This window comes from Protomyctophum bolini (genome assembly GCF_963924005.1).
Source record: "Protomyctophum bolini genome assembly, chromosome: 17".
Taxonomy (NCBI): Eukaryota; Metazoa; Chordata; class Actinopteri; order Myctophiformes; family Myctophidae; genus Protomyctophum; species Protomyctophum bolini.
The window spans coordinates 7572358-7589785 of record NC_137878.1 but is presented as its reverse complement, the minus strand read 5'-3'; the positions used below and the strand labels follow the sequence as shown (position 1 = coordinate 7589785).

Sequence of the window (17428 nt, the reverse complement as noted above, 5' to 3'; positions counted from 1 at the left end):
TCAGACCAAAGGAGGCAAGGAGCTATATTTTGAATTTAACGTGCTTTTGCACAGTTTTAAACAGTCGACAGAGCAGGCCTATATACACTTAACGTTCTATACATTCAGTCTATAGCACTTTGTGAGAGTATATGAAAACATGACTGATATAGGCCAACATCTTTTGTCTTAAAAAGGCAACAATAGTTTGGAATAATATTTATCATGCTGGTCGCTTTACGCATGAAAGGCCTGCATTCTGTTGTCTCAAAAGCAAAGATATAGCTTTTGGAAATTATGTGTAATATTCCACTTTGTGCGAGCTTAAAGACAGATTTAAATGATTGATTCACGAAAACGAGACCTATGCTGAAGCAATATGTTAAAGCGTGTTATGAATATAAATTACTTACTCAAATTTGGAAAATAATATCAAATATAGACATTCTCACATCGTCGAAACATGAATGAAGGAAACATATATTTCATTTGGCTTCGCTCGGCAGAGTTCGTCCTTTGTTCTAGAGAGCTATAGGCCTACTAGGCTACTGGTGATATAGTGCGATCAAATTTCAAATATAAATGATGCGTAAAATAAATACAATTGTACTAGAATTAATATTTTGGCTACAAATATTAAATACAACAATCATATTAAGTAGACCATATGACTGCATAGTGGAATCATTAATGTATTATACTGATACTCTATGAGAGTGTATGTTCTTAAAATAGTATTTGTATGGTATAGATGCGCAATTGAGCACACATTAAAAAGGAGTATAACAATAATGAATATTAGAATATATATCCTGTCTGTGAAACCTTAAATGTTTGCGAGAGGTGGACTGACTGAACTGAAAGCGGAGCAGATATATGCACAGCACCGACACAGCCTAAATATAAAACCAAGATAATGTTTCCACAGTGCATTCCATCAGAACCTTCTCTCTCTCCGTTGACATTTTTATGGCACCGCTTCTTTCCGAGGACTGCTTTGTGCCTCGGCTTCCCCCATGCTATCGCTGCAGTGCAAAGCATCGCTCTATACCCATGCACCTCTTATCCGACCTCCTGACAACCAAGGGGCGCATGCATGCAAGCTGCTCGCGGTTCTGTCTGCTCTTGTCCATGTGCAGGGCGCTCCGTGTTCATAGACCGGATGGCATATATGCCAGGGCATTACTGTGCGCAGATGTGTGCCAAGGGGTGAGAATCACCCATTCTGGGCCCCACCGCATCTGAGTGTGCATGTAGTCCCAGAAGTGATTCAATAAACTCCATACACTTTGGAATTTCACATGTGTTCCTGGCAGCCTGTGAATGCGTTGGTTCTTCTGAGTGTGTGTTGAAATAGTCAGGGCCCGAAACAGCTGATTTATCACTGACCAATAGCAAGCAAGTTCTCACGAGAATTATTTGCCCCAAGGGAGCCAGCGAGACCGATAAAGAAAGTGCCGCGGGGGGAAACCACAAGGATTCTTGTTGGTGCAAAGAAGAAAATAACAAAAAAAGATTTAGTGGTTGCTCAAATAGTTTCCAACATCTGGTGCGACGTCCGGGCAAGGCAAGAGGCATGTTCTGCAGGCGCGTCTAGAGACAATATGCAACGTGTGAACACCAAGCAGTCTGCACCATATTACTTTGCTATAGATATTGGCGCTGGCGATCGGATTAGCCTCATACTGTGGACAGTATCACGATTTGAAGCCATTATCTACAGCAGCAGACATAATTTAACTTGAAGCCAAGAACAATCGCAGAAAACAAAAATATGTGCTATATACGTTTCCAAAAAAGATTACATTCTTGTATTCATGAATTAACTATACAGAACGAATTCACAATATCTGGTATAAGAAACCTAGAATGTTGGGGAACTATAGAACCAAATAATATGCTGTTTGTAGCCTACTCAATTTATCAATAAATCGCCTATAAGTCATCCATCTCCACACACACACACACACACACACACACACACACACACACACACACACACACACACACACACACACACACACACACACACACACACACACACACACGATGACTAATCTAATATTCTGAGTGAGAGTTCTGACATTGTTTAACCAGCATGGCTTATATTAAGCTTTGGCCTGCGCAAATAAACATAATACAGGCCTATCCAATGATGCATGGAAGAGAGCCATGTTTTATACCACAAGATGTCAATAGGCTGAAAACAGAACACCGGCAGAACAAAACTGGAACACTTGGTCTATAATACCAGCATATATAGATAGATACAGGTTGACTTGCGTGTAATGTTCGTTAAACACTTACTGAAAGAGTGGTGGCACTCGGAAATAGCCAGTGTGGTGAAGCATGCATGAATGACTCAGAATGAGTGAGTGCAGCTAGTCCTATTTGTAGCCTCCCACACCTGCGTGCAGCGAGCAAGCTGCCAGTCACTCAGCCTTGATTGCGGGATTGGCAGGGAGGCTCCATGGGCAATCAGATGCATGGGAGGATGAGCAGCAGTATATATATAGGCCAGAGCAGCAATTTTGATTTGTTTGTTATACACGGTTTGAATTGATGCACTAAGAATGTCTTTATTATCTTGATCTGTGTATAGCTATGTGTTATTGTTTTGAAAAAGCTTCAGCCACGGCTGTAACATTTGTATATATAATATGTATATTTGTATGATCTTATGAACATATTATGACATTGTATTGACTAAACTGCCTGTAAAATATTGACTAAATCAAATTAATAATTATTATTATTATTATTATTATTAATAATAATAATCATAATAAAGAGCAGCAGCCACTGCCACGTCATGTGTACTTTTTTCCCACAAGAGGGCGACAAAGGGCATATTTGTTGGCCTCAGTCCACCCAATGAATCATGCAGCCGATAGCTCGTCCTCGTTTAAAACAACAAACAAATGAAGCCTGGACAGCGTGCATCCCAACACGAGGAACACAGCGAAGAGTGTACACACACGTCTCTCACACACTGCAGACGACAAGTCACACAATTTCTAAGCCTCCCATATAGGCCATCATGCAAATTATAGCCAATATCAACATGCATGCATGCAATGCAAATACCAGCATTCCTCATAAGCATTATGTTTCCATGCGTATTTGAATATATTTGGTATTGTCATATAGCCTACTTCATAAACGTTGTTTTTTTTTTGTGTCCATTAATCCGCAGCTCTTTGATATAAAGGGAAATGGACCCGCGGAACACAAATGACTATACATGTCTTACCTTGGTGACGGCGTCTTGGTGAAGGATGCACCTGCCTCGCAGGTGCGGCGGGCGCACGGTGACCGGCGGGGGACAGTCTCCGGAGCCAGGACGCAGCTGGGAGCTCCCGGGTCCGTGACGCGCTCCTCGAGATCATCCCCTTCCTCGTACTAAAACCCATGGACAGCGGCAATAATGTAACCAAAACGATGCGCCGAGGTCCCCGGGTGAAGAAAACTACAAAAAAACAGAGGTCAGAAGGAAGGAGAATGTATATAGAAACATGGAGGTATAGCAGCAGTACTGTATAGGCTACCGGGGTAGTAGGGAGAAAGGATGAGTGCGCGTGGCAGCACACTGAAGACTGTTAAATGAAGGCTGCTCTATTCTGGTATTGGAAATTATATATAAAAAAGTTCATGTTCACGGCTCCTTGCCATGTGACCAGCTGGGACCAATCGTAACCCGGGACGAGTCGTAAAGTTGTATTGCTATGTTGTAAATTTTCATAAACAACAACGGATTTATGACCCAGTGAGAGAGAGAGGGGAGGGGGGGGGGGGGGGAGAGAGAGAGAGAGAGAGAGAGAGAGAGAGAGAGAGAGAGAGAGAGAGAGAGAGAGAGGGGGCAGGTCACAGAGAGACGCCATCTTACCGAAGGAAGAGGGAATGCATGCAGAGTTCAACATAGTAATTTCCCTTATGTGCGGCCTGCCCCATCTAGTGTTCTCATAGCTCGAATTCCTCAATGCCTCTGTTTACCTAAAGTCAAATGGATTTCGACGCGTTTCCTCACGCGTTGTAACTCACCGTTTGCTAACCATGAGCAGCCCTACTGCCTGGTTAATGTCAATCTTTTTTTATTATTATTGTTGTTGTTATTGCTAAATATTACATTATTATGCCATATAGCAAGCCAATGCATTCCTTATCTTATTACCGTATTATAGCAAGTTAAAAAACAAATAATGCCTTGAAATCAAATGGACCGATATAGCCAGATATAGCCTATAACATTAAATTATTCTATAATAATATCTCAAACTTATATATATTCAGCCATGATATAATATCGAATTATGTCTGTTCCCTCCTACTGGGTGTATGGGTGAGGGTGAAGGAAAGAAGAAAAAGAAAGTGCTTATTTCTGAAATGTTTATTTACACATCACGTGTACATGGAAACAGTTTCTGTTGATCTAAAATGGCTCAATAAAAATAAGGCTTTTTATTGAACACACATGGGTGCGCGCACATGACTCAAACTAGTAAAATGCATGATAGCCTATATCAAAATATAAGAGCATGCATTTTCGATGGACATTAGCCGAAATTGACAAACAAATGTGGAAATTTAAGACCATATGAATCAACATAATAATAACTATTATTATTGTTGTTATTATTACAGTGCAGTACAAGACTTCAAATCACTTCAAGCTATCACTGATAGATCACAGACAAGACATTAGGCAAGGGCTTTCATGGGATCTGAGGTAGGCTACATGTGTCAATGGGAATGGTTCAGTCATTGGTACATTCAAGACAATATATATATATATATTCAAACTACACCAGAAATAATATTAATATATTAGTGGTTTTACATGTTTCGAAATCTACAATGAAACATTGAAGTCAGGATTTCAAAAACAGAAACAAGTAGGCCTAAAACTCACTAAAATAACGGCAAATTAACTTTTCATAATAGGCCTACCACTCGAAATAAGGCACGCAGAATTTTGTATTAGTTTATTTATTAAATACAACCGCCTGCGGCTAAATCCCCTCTCTAATATATTTGGCTCGGTCAATAATCATCTGAAATTAAGGTTACATGTGTTTGTCCATTAGTGGGCTATAATTATTTGTGTCAAGGAATGTTGTAGGTAAAATATTCTAGCTAAATATTTTGTAATTGGGTGCAGCCTTACAGACTACCACCACTGTACATATAAAACATATTATAGGCTAGTCTCAATAGGTAGTAACTGTTGCCTTTCAAGTGTGTGTATAGCCATTTTATGTCATTTGGAAAAGGCATCCCTGACATAAAGAGGCTTTGCTGTTAAATATCGTTAAGTGCCTTCAGTAGTCGCTTCTTCAATTAAGGAAGCTCTAAATAGCATGGTCGAAGAGGCTGTGTATCGATTACATGTGGATGCACGTCTTGAATACATTCTTTATATAACCTTAACAAACATTTATGGAGTGTTTCTTATATTAATTGGCCCTATACGTCTTTCTCTTGTCCACTGGCAGCTGTCCCTGACTCCACACCGTTGTCCTTGGTGTCCTCCTCGGCCTTGTTGGACAGGCCGTTGATTCCCAAGTCACCGTCCCTGCTGCTGTCCTGAACATGGAGGACAGTGGCCTCGTCCTCGTCGTTGTGTGGCCCGCCCGCAGTGGTGTTGTTCGAGGTCGCCTCGTCCTTGTGGTCTTTCTTCCACTTCATCCTCCGGTTCTGGAACCAAATTTTGATCTGACGCTCCGTGAGGCAAAGCGCGTGCGCGATCTCCACGCGCCTCCGGCGGGTCAGGTACCGGTTGAAGTGAAACTCTTTCTCCAGCTCCAGGGTCTGATACCTGGAATAGGTCTGCCGTCCGCGTTTGCGATTTGGGTCTGCGAGAGATATGATGAAAGATTGCATATAGTGTGTATGGCCATTTTCTCTGTTTTTTTTGGCATGCTATATACAGCTGTCTGTATAATTTGTGTTTGTGAATAAACATAACTGCCTTATCATGTTTTGGAAACCCTTGTAAATTGTGTTTTATATATATCTGTTTAACGTGCTGGCAATTTGTATCAATGTAGGCCAATAATAAATAAATTGCATCGGAAACCTTAATTGTGTATTGCTTATTTTAGTCTAGCCATCATTTTCTGTTCTATATATTTACGCCCAATTCATATGAGGAAATAGCAAGGGCTTGCACCTTTTTAAGTATATAGTCATGCTGGGATAGCCATATGGCCTGCCTCTCCTTTGAAACACATAGTGTTGCTTTTCTAATAAAAACGACTGCGTTATATGTAGGCCATAATGCAATTATATAGTGTTCACGGGGGGAAACATGTCTATACAGTTCATATTGTTTGCATGGTATTCACCCTACTTGTTTGAGTCTATATATACAGTATATGTTTTGCTTTAGCATAAAGCCATATAGTCACGTCACGTGGACAAACAGGTTTCTGGAAAAACGTCAATAGTCACTGCTGTGCAGAGACCCAATTAAAAAAGGCAGCTCTGCAGAGTGCAGGAGAGCTGATTTACACAACATGAACAGGCTGGTCTTTTTTACAACCGCAAAGGGGAGAACAGGCTTAAGAGAGTAATAAGAGTGCAGGTATAAGAACCCCGGCGGCAAGGTCTCTGCGAAATGAACATTACAGAAGCGGTGGGGCTAATGAATTTATGGCCACAGAACTCATTACTTGCGCAATAAAAAGTTTTACGATTCTTTCCATGCAATACCAATGGCTTCACGAAATTAATTGAACCATTAAGGTCCCAAGGTATATAAGTATCCACCCATGTTTTGTAAAATGCGTATAAAGACTCGAGAGCGTTTTCGATACCGTACATGTACTAAGAAAATACCTGAAGATCTCATCCAGGGGTACATCCGGTAGTGCTTGTCCGTCGGCGAGGTGAGGGACCCTGGCCCCGTTTGGCTGCAGCTGTCGCCGAACAAACGGCTCTGGTGGTCGAATGGGCTGCAGTGCAGGCTGTGCACGTCCGGTCCCTGGCCGTACCCAGCGGTAAACATGGGGTGGCTCTGGTACATAGCACTGTTGACGTTGTAAACTCCCGACAGGGACGGTGGTGGTGGGTAGGGCGCGATAGCTGCGGCGCTGGGAGCCTGCCCATAGTCCTCTCCGCCGGGTCCAATGGTGCAAGAAGAACCGCGGTCTGCGTTCGGGAAAAGAGAACTACTCGCCGTATATTTGCTAAAAAGACCATCCACATAATAAGAACTCATATTTTTTTTCTCTCTCTCTCTCTCTGATATGTTGGCCCAGAATCCTCAGTGTCGTTTTTACGAGGTAGTGTGATATATGACAGCAATACAGCCTAGATTTACACCAAACCCCATTTTCCCTAGGACCAAAGAACTCACCACGTGACTCCAGGGTTGACCGCCGTTATCCAATCACCGCGCGGACATAGATTTCGTTATGGCGCAGTCTGCAGAATAGAATCTCTCTCTCTCTCTCACACACACACACACACACACACACACACACACACACACACACACACACACACACACACACACACACACACACACACACACACACACACACACAGAGAGAGAGAGAGAGAGAGAGAGAGAGAGAGAGAGAGAGAGAGAGAGAGAGAGAAAGGGGGGGGGGGGGGGGCTGCACAAATTCACAATACCAACGATTTCATTAAACTTACAATCAAATCACTGGGTCTCCACTATCGTCTCTGTCTTTCCCTTTCGCTAGTTCCGTTCTCTTTATCCTTTTGGGTAATGCATTTCGAAAAGTGGTTTTTGTGTTTTCCTTTTTAAAGGCTAAATGCAATTTTAGAATGAAATTATATAAGTAGCAAATAGAAATGTGGCACACGCCAGGCGTTGATACAATTAAGCGAGGTCAACTGGCCAAGGGAAGTTTAAACGAAAATAAGTGAAGGCCTGTACCATTCCATTACAAATAATACGTGCCACGTAATACGTGCCAAAACATGCACGTGACGAGCAGCAATGTATGAAAATATGAAACTACAACGGATATCATGTATTTATCAGAGGGAAATTGCATGAATCCGATATAACAAAATTAATCTAAAATATTCATAGTCCTATATACAACTTCATATTTTGGGGATTTGGGTTCCTTCAAGTGAACAAAAAACAAACAAAGGCAAAAATGCAGCCTATTTCATTGTGACAATATGATTCAAACCAACTTATGTTAAGCCATAATGCTGGCATTAGAGTTGCATTAACAATTTCGCTTTGTGCTGTGTTGGTCTAATATATTTATGTAGGCTACAGCATCAATGTGTGTAGGCTATTTCGCTTTTGTATTTACATTTTTCTCATTATATAATTTGTAGATTTGAGCAAATTGATTTCAGTTATAGCCTATCACATATATTTATTTAATATAAAGTCCTTTACCTAACATTATTTGGAACATAATTTATTTAGGCTGTAACTAACAGGCTTATTTTAGCTTGTAAAAAATGTACAAGAACCGACCAAAATACACATGCAGGTCTAAAACTATTGATCGCAAGAATTAACCATGAAATACACGACGGTTATAAAGCTCAAGCATAGACTATTATTCACCATTTATTGTCTTAAATGATGACCTTAGACTTACACAATTTTTAGACCAATTGATCAAAATGTTTTGAGGACTATAGTTTACGCACTAAACATGGATGCTTGATTTAAGCTGTAAAAATGTAAGTAGACCTTAATACAATTTAGGTGAATACCAGTTAATGCTATGCGCCCTCCTAAAAACATAGCCCACTAAAAATGCATTTAAAATAGAAGAAAGGTGCGGAATAATCAACGTTTTTCCAATACAAAAGTAAACACAATTTAGCCTACTTTGGTTTTCACTTAGCCACCATGCAACAGTCTCAAATGATGAGCTTCTTCAGAGAGACTGTAAAGTAAAGACGAGGTGTGAAATCACTTTGTTGGGCTCTTAAAAAGTTATGTTCCGAGAGTGGGTTAATTATCCTAGAGAGGTGAGTTACACTCGTTCCAATTCGAGTGATAGGCCTATTATGGAACTCTGTCGCCATCGCCTGGTAGCTCCTGAGTACTGCGGCATGGTGACGGTGCAATGCGCAAGGATTTCCCCTCTGCTACCCCCCAAACCCACCCCTATACCATAGGAAGAGAATAGCAGGGCATGGAGGGGGAATAAAATAAATAAAAACGCATAAATGACAACGACATGTTTATTCAGTCGCGATTGTTGTTTGTTATAGGCAAAGGACGGGTGATTCTTAATAGATTTGGAGTGGACGTCTGAATGTTATCCGGATCTATTGCGTTTGAAACTAGCCGTGGTGCGGTTAGCTTTTATGGCCCCTTCTTTAGAACGCTCTCGGCGCAGAAGGAACAGAGGACGAAAGGTTCCCAGGGCAGGTAGAGACAAAGAGGTCGCTCGAAATGACCGTGAGTCCTGCGCGTAACCGTTGCGGGAGAGTCCAATAAAGCCTATCATTTCCGCTGGAGCCTTTTGTCCTAAGTGCAGTCCCACAGAAAGAGGAGAAAAAAAACAAATGGGTGCCATTCTGGAAACGGCCTAATTGTGTCTGGACGGCCATAAAGCCATTAAAACTGGAATGCCAGACAGTATAGCTGAGCCAGGAGTTTTATTGCACTTGTCTCTGGTCGAGTCTTTGAAGTTTGGGTCCATCTGTGTCCCCTGACGCGTCACAACACCACTAGGCTTAATTTCCCTAAAGTACAACTTTACTAATATCCCTAATAGTGTATTGATTTATCCAAGGCTATTGTGACAATTAAGGACACAATGGTGGCTCGCAAATGAACGTTTACAACGTTAAGTATAGACCTGCGTTATGTTGACGCTTGTAACCTGTTTTCGGTTGGAAACATACTTCCCAACATGCAAGGACATGAAAGGGAGCCCGCAGAGTTCACGAAGAAGACAGTCCCGGGCTGCACTGGCAATATTGTCACATTTACACCATGCAGTATTCAAATACAAGTAGGGCTTTATTTCAATATGCGGTAATGCGATTATTATGGATTGCAAATACGACGGGCTAAAACGATTATGCCAGTTTGTAAACAGGTTGTAACTAGCTACAGCTACTGGCTATGAGATGGCGTGAGGAGGCCACAGGTCTCCGTGTCATAAGCTGGAGCAGAAATACATTCACTACATTATTTCAGGCAGCCATGCAGGCCTCAGCTGTCTGGAGCTCACGACGTCTTTCCTTGTTTTGTGTCCTCTCGCCTCGCAGCGCTTTGCACCCCATAAACGGTTATAGCGGTAATTGTCTTTTATGGCGGTATACAGCTAACAACATCCTCTGCCAAGACGCTCTTGCTCGGCTCAGTCCGAAATCCACACCTCCGAAATAGCCAAAGATCTCACTCTCTCTCTATGTGTGTGCGTGTGCGTGTGTGTTGCGTGTTGCACATTATGCACAAATCTTTGTGCCTAATCCTCGTAATGTCCACAAAGCAATATGTGCGCCTGCCATGCAGCCATTACTTTTGGTAAAACATCAACAAAATTGAGAGAGAGAGAGAGAGAGAGAGAGAGAGAGAGAGAGAGAGAGAGAGAGAGAGAGAGAGAGAGAGAGAGAAAGAGAGAGAGAGAGAGAGACTGATACTGCCCGCATGTATGCATTTGATATGTCCAATGGGTATATATTTTCTCAAGTGTGTCACACACTTTACAGGACACATGCACAGTGTGTCCTGAAAGGCTGTATGTATGTATGTATTTGGTTAAAATTGGTATAGGGTTTGAAAAAAGGCAAGAGTTTGCTCTGGTGCACTGGCCTAAAAGTGGGTCCTTAAAAACTGCTAAAACTTCTGAAATGTATGCATGTAGATATGTATGTATGTATGTATGTATGTATGTATGTATGTATGTGTGTAGTATTTAAAAGGGGGGCTTTTTTGTAAAAAGCCCAGCCCACCATACCTTCATTTATTTAAAACTACTCCAAAATAGGGTTACCTGCAGTGAAGGGCAAAATGCCTATTCACTGGGGACTATGCAATGTATGTATGTATGTATGTATGTATGTATGTACGTGTATACATACATACATGTGTGTGTGTGTGTGTGTGTGTGTGTGTGTGTGTGTGTGTGTGTGTGTGTGTGTGTGTGTGTGTGTGTGTGTGTGTGTGTGTGTGTGTGTGTGTGTGTGTGTGTGTGTGTCTGTCACGGCTTCCCCTCATGTTCTGTATTAAGAACAATTCCAGTTGTTCAATAAAATCCAGAGCAATACAATAAAGTTGGAAGTATATACATACAAATGAAAAATAAAATAAAACATGTAATAAAATTTGAACAGCAGCTAATTCTAGACGGGATTGACTATTTCTTTTTCATATACAGGCTACCCTCACAGTAGCCTAATTGAAGCCACTATATTTGAATGTCAATACAAAATACTATTATGAACAGATTCAAATAGTTAGAATTATTCTATACCATAGCAATGTCAAAATATATGAATGCAAAAAAGGCCTAAAGGACATAAGAATGGGAACGTGCATGTATTCGCATATATAATTTGTTTTATTCAATAAATAAAATACAAATTACATTTGTGAAGAAAAAAAAATCTGAAAGGTCAGCAGACCATGAGGTATTCATTTAAGTAGCCTACAGTGTTTTGTTTTCACTCTCTCTCTCTCTCTCTCTCCATCTCCCTCTTTCTCTCTAAACAGAATGTCCTTTCAAAACGTCCCTGAAATTCAGATAGCTCGCAAGCAATGAATCTATATAGCCTACCGCCTTGGGGGAAAATAAGATTATTGTAGGTAGTCGAGAGATATACCTATAGGTAGTCAAAAACAAGGTCATTGTTAAATAGCTTCTAACATCTGATATGCATTTTCAAGTGGCTTCTGTGGCTCATGCACCTACTTCAAAATGCTGTCATGTCGGGGGTTGTCTATACGGTTTCAATGTTAGATTCAAACTCATGGTTACCAATAATAATAATAATAATGATACCCTATCAATTAGGGAGAAACAACTTTAAAATTAAGTACATTTTACAAACTATAATACAGTTGACTCGGATCTATAGACACCAAATATAGCTACAAACCAGGGAACGCACAACTAGAAACATCCGTACACACAAACGGGCACAATGACCAGGTCAAATAATGCACAGCGACTTTTACGAGGTATTAATTGGAATCAACATAAAAAACGAAATGGGCACTGTAAAAATTGTGCAATAAGCCAGACATGCTTTGTACAAGACAAATGGGCCTAACAGCTTCTGTTACAGGGTAAAACAACAAAGACAAATGTCTACAAACATAGTCCAGCAGAGTTAAAGAGCTTTCGTATACACCTATGAAGCTCCGTAAATATCCGAAATTTAAGGTTTTTAATCGTCTTTCGGTCCGCCATCTTTGTTAAACTTCTTCATCTTCATCCTGCGGTTCTGGAACCAGATTTTAACCTGTCTCTCGGTGAGGTTTAGCTGCCTCGCCACCTCGTACCTACGGTCCCTCGTCAGGTACGTGCTAAAGAGGAACTCTTTCTCCAGCTCCAGAATCTGATGCTTGGTGTACGGACAGCGCTTTTTTCTCGTGGCACTTGCGTGGAGCCAGTTGGACACGGGGTTATCTGGAAAGAGGGGGTGATGCGAGACTGGTGTGAGGTCCGGTGACTGTATACTGTCCCAAATATCAAAACACATCACTCATGTATATAACAGGGGACAGATGCTAAAATGGTCATCCATTTTAGAAGAGCGAAAATGGCTGTGCGCCGCCGTAAACGGGGCTGCAATAATAGGCCCATGCACGCTGCTGAAACGAGCCAGCTCCCTCAGCTGTCTTAAATGTGATACCTACTACAGTTGTCTCGTCACAGTGAGAGTGAGACCTGGCATATTAACTGCCACCCACGAGAGAGAGAATGGCACGTTTAGAATGGCACCCCCGTCACTCCACGCATGCAACTGAATCCCTTCAACTTTACGCATTAGCATATGCGGGCTGAATACAAAGCAAGTGTGTATATAAGCACTTACTTGGATCTAGGGCCGGTTTGAGCGGTTTCTCCTCGACCTCCCCGGCCTGGCTGGGCACCGCGTCCCTTTCCACCGGCGGCGACGCCGTGGCCACCGTCCCGTTGGCGTAATCGGAGAGCAGCAGCGCCGTGTGGGAGCCGGGCAGCGCACTAGTGTCCGCCCGCGCTCCCAGACCCTCCGGTTTGATACCGTAATGATGGCTCGCCGGTAATCCTGTCATCGGCAACGAGCCGGACATAGGCTCCAATAACCACGACTGCATGTAGCGGCCGTCCGTGTGATCCCCGCCGACCGGGACCTGGGGATGCCCATAGTGGTGATGATAAACAGAGGAGACGGCGCCCGGGAACTGCGCCGGAACGTGGCTCCAGGACGGGCTGAAGACCGAGGATTTGCTCGGGAAGGTGCAAGTCCCGAGCTCATTGTGGTCGCCGATGGAGGCGGGCTGCCTGGAGTGCTGGAGCCCCCCCGGGCCGGAGGGGTATCTCGGCGCCGAGAGCTCCTCGCTCTCGGGCAAGATGAGGGAATCGACGTAGTAACTAGTCAGTGTTCCGGATGTCGACATGGCAAAGGGGAAGAAAAAAAAGCAAAACACTCACATCTACGCACTCATACACAGATACATGCAAAAACAAACGCGCGCACACACACACACGCATACACACACACACCACCCACACACATACACACACACACACGCACTAAACCGGACCTTACAAAATAACAATGTGAAGAAATCAAGTAGCAACTTGGCTCCTCAAAGAACTACAGTCGACTAGTAGTGGGGACCCAGGCTGCCATGCCATTGGGCAACGGGGCGCACGTGATCATAAAGGCTGAACAATAAAGGATAAATCAATCCCTCTGGCCATTAAACGCTCGCGGGGCTCTCCTATAACAACCCCTAGTTTTAAAGCAAAGAATTAACATATACGACTAACATCTGAGAGACTAGAAATCCGCGAGATATATACGTAAACACTGTATATGATTAAGGCATAACCAAAGCATAGATTGGGAAATACCCCCTTTTCAATCAGTGGTGTTAAATTGCTGCACGTATCTATCCAGTCTATCTAACAGTATGCTTTTGGAAGGCTTATTTTACGAGGTATTTTATAAGACACGTAAGCACCCTACCAACGTTGCTCACACAAAACACATGGATTTTTTTCCCCCTCCCTCCCTTCGTTTTTTTTTTTTTTTCCTTTTTTTTTTACACCGCCATATTGGAGAAACGCAAAACACAAATGGTGCATGTGCTGTGATGGAGCAGGCGCCATGGGTTTTTAAATTATTTATAAATGGTATAGTTGTATATAAGGCTATAGCCTATACCTGGACCATTTCTTAGGCCATATATGGGGCATATTCCAATCTTCTGCATGTTTCTTTAGTTCTTTATGCTTATAGTGCCAATGCCCATATTTTCCTTTCATTTTTCTGTGGGAGGATATATAGGCCTGCATGTATGTGCAAACATAAGCCAACCAGCCAAGTAACATAGGCTATCATACATCATCGTACAGCATGAGCAAGCATTTGACATTAAACCATGTGTTATACAATGCTTTAGTTATGGGATTACAGCTAGACACACACACACACACACACACACACACACACACACACACACACACACACACACACACACACACACACACACACAGTGTTTGTTTGTATTGTTTGTGAGATATAATATATATATATATATATATATATATATATATATATATATATATATATATATTAGTGTGTGTGTTTGCTGTGTATACATGACATGGCTGTCCATGTCATGTCATTGCGCGTGATTTCGACATTAGCATCATCACTCCACGGGTATATGCGGCCAATTGGGCCAAAAATAACTAATAAAAATGCATTCCATTCTAACCTAAATTGCCGTACACAATTATTTAAGAGATCACACTAAACTATACCAATATTCATAGATTAAGAAAGTGCCCTCTGCCGCGTTCAGGCAAAACATATACAAAACAGCCAATTACGAATCGTAAAATACGATCTATAGCAACCCAGCCTATAGTTTAGGCAATGGGAGAATGTTAACTATTTAAAAAGTGCAAACTTGTTAATAGATATAGGTGTAGGCTATCTAATTTCCCTATTACGATATCCCCGTTGTAATGTATAGGCCTACAGCTATTCTTTTTATATATATATATTAACGGTATAGCTATCGTATAACAGTATAGCCTACATAAGCTGTTATTTACATTAACAAATAATTATATTCCAATATGCAGCCACGTTACACAATTTTACGTGGTAGTTAAATAAAATATATTTAATGTGGTGTATACGTGGTTGCCTATATAGTCTTTTTTAATTGTGAGGTGCGGGGAAGCGCACACGAAAAACAAAAAAAATCATATCCTATATATGCAGGATATATAGCCTAATAGCCTAAAATTCAACGAAAATAAATAATGAATGAGCAGTGAGTCCATCTTGCTATTTTGATTCTTTAATGCTATTTATATTTTTAATTTCAAGTACAGCTACAAAGAAAATAACATTGAATTATTTTCATTTCCAATATGGGAACCAAACCAAACCAACCTATATGCCTACATATTAAACAACGTTATGAGTTAATTTGATTACAACGCCTAAACATCTATGCCTTCAAAAAAATAAAATAAAGAAGCCTAATAAATAATAATAGAATAGAATAGTCCCCACTCAAAGGTGGCCGCGTGACTGCGTGCGTAAACGAGGATCAGAAATAATGATCAAGTTACGATCACTATAAGCTAACTGGATCAAAGCTATAACGTGGTATACTACTAAACAACCACCAATGAGTTCTCGCACATTGTGATGTGTGTGCTATGTTTATTACCAGCAACTAAACAAGGAGTTGCATGGCCAACACCCCACAAGGCCACAGGCAATTCAACTCGAAGGAATCCTGTTCACTGCATGGCTTTGCCTTTATAGATTTAAGGGCAAATACAAAAAGGTGCGTCATGTGTCGGACCATACAGTTCTATCACCTTGTTGATATGAAGCCATCGCACATGCCCAGACATCAAAACACACGGAGAAATAGGTAAGGAATTGTACACACAGAGACACTATGCGCACTAAACGTATAGTATAGAGACAAACACCTTCCAAAAGGGGGAGGGAATGGAGACACATATAGTCCAATGGCTCTCAAGCAGTAAAAGTAAAGGGTGTTTTAAACACGGACCCAGTTTACCGCAGGGGCTATTCACTTCTTTTGCCCGCAGATAACAGCCTGTCTGGCGGATCTAAATATCGCCATAAAGCCCTTCCCCTCTTTTGTTGGCCACAGCTATTGCGCAGTGGAAGCATCCGGTATGCCTAACTATTAACCCTCTGGCGCGCCACTGAGGTCGCTGTTGCCCACTCAACTTCCCCTTCCCCTCCACTGCAGTGGTCGTAACCGAGGCCTTGTCTGACGTGTCTGCGTCACGACTGACATGGAAAAAAAAGAAAAAAGGAAAGAAAAAAAAAAACGTCTTAGCTTTTAGCCTAATTCCAAGTTCCACGATGCATTATAGCTATAGCTTCGACGACCAAGTTAAATATAGGATTAACGTCTATGCCGAGGCTTAATGTATAAAGGAGAGAGAAAACCCCGAGTCGAAAGGACAAGAGAGAACATTAGAGGAGACAGGTTAGAAATCCACAGCATGCAAACCACGCTCTCCGACTTAAGCCCATGGCTTTTATAAGCATGGTGACAAAATAGGCCTACCTTTCCTCCACTTTCAACAACTCCCCATCACATTTATGTTCCAGATTTGCTCGCCTGACAGGTCTCGGTGCATATAACTGGGGCAATTAAGACAGTTTCGTGTTGCAGGGGGTTCAAATGGATCCCAACAACATGAAACTACCTAAACCACTCGACAGTCGATCCATGGCCTCGCGTAAAACACACACCAGACAAGTCCCAATGCACCATCGACGTCGTGCGGGTCCCACAATCAAGTGCACAAAACAGTCAATATTGGGGGGAGAAAAAAAATGCAATTACGTTGTTTACGCTAGTGATATGCTAAAGGACTATAGGCGAGTAGCATGACGCAAAATCCCACATGCACAATAGTAAAGCGACTTACCCATTGTTCCAACAGTGAATCCGAGCACTGCCAAACTAACCCAGAAAGGACTACTTCATCCACATTTTTAGTTCTATGCGGTCCACATTTCTATAGCACCGGTGTGTCAGGCCTCCTCTCCGTCTTAAGGGCTCTCTCTCGACTGAAGCTAGGCTTTGAGGAGAGCGAGAATCGTCATATACAGACGAGTCATAAAACTCTACAATAGCCGGCTAGGCATGCAGCTGGACGACCTAGACACGTTATAGCCTCCTTGGCTAGGAGGATAATACGTTCATTATTTCCGATAGCCATATACAGTGGCCCTTAAAACATTTTTTTAGCGT

The 17428-nt window shown here is 41.9% G+C and overlaps 3 protein-coding genes across 3 annotated transcripts in view; all 3 read right to left on the bottom strand.

The window, feature by feature from the left end:
• hoxa3a (homeobox A3a) overlaps window positions 1–3540 on the bottom strand; it is a 36928-nt gene extending 33388 nt beyond the window's left edge. The window contains exon 1 of the mRNA XM_080787754.1: window positions 3233–3540. The gene's annotated coding sequence lies outside the window, so the exon portion shown is untranslated. The remainder of the gene's footprint in view (window positions 1–3232) is intronic.
• A 1171-nt stretch (window positions 3541–4711) lies between these two features.
• Window positions 4712–7448, bottom strand: LOC308331883 (homeobox protein Hox-A7-like). Its single transcript, XM_080787410.1, has 2 exons — window positions 6817–7448; window positions 4712–5831 (listed from the first exon to the last, which is right to left on the bottom strand). The coding sequence occupies exons 1-2, from the start codon at window positions 7196–7198 to the stop codon at window positions 5443–5445; spliced, it is 771 nt and encodes a 256-aa protein (XP_080643536.1). The 5' UTR covers window positions 7199–7448; the 3' UTR covers window positions 4712–5442.
• Window positions 7449–11481: 4033 nt separating this feature from the next.
• hoxa9a (homeobox A9a) lies at window positions 11482–14577 on the bottom strand. The gene is made up of 2 exons (XM_080786876.1): window positions 12985–14577; window positions 11482–12575 (listed from the first exon to the last, which is right to left on the bottom strand). Exons 1-2 carry the CDS (start codon window positions 13547–13549, stop codon window positions 12334–12336), a joined length of 807 nt encoding a protein of 268 aa, XP_080643002.1. The 5' UTR covers window positions 13550–14577; the 3' UTR covers window positions 11482–12333.
• Window positions 14578–17428: the final 2851 nt, after the last annotated feature.

Coding starts and splice junctions, on each gene's coding strand:
- LOC308331883 (XM_080787410.1), bottom strand. CDS start 7,198: ATGAGTTCTTATTATGTGGATGGTCTTTTTAGCAAATATACGGCGAGT. Junction 5,832..6,816: donor CCCCTGGATGAGATCTTCAG/GTATTTTCTTAG, acceptor TATCTCTCGCAG/ACCCAAATCGCAAACGCGGA.
- hoxa9a (XM_080786876.1), bottom strand. CDS start 13,549: ATGTCGACATCCGGAACACTGACTAGTTACTACGTCGATTCCCTCATC. Junction 12,576..12,984: donor CAAACCGGCCCTAGATCCAA/GTAAGTGCTTAT, acceptor CCCTCTTTCCAG/ATAACCCCGTGTCCAACTGG.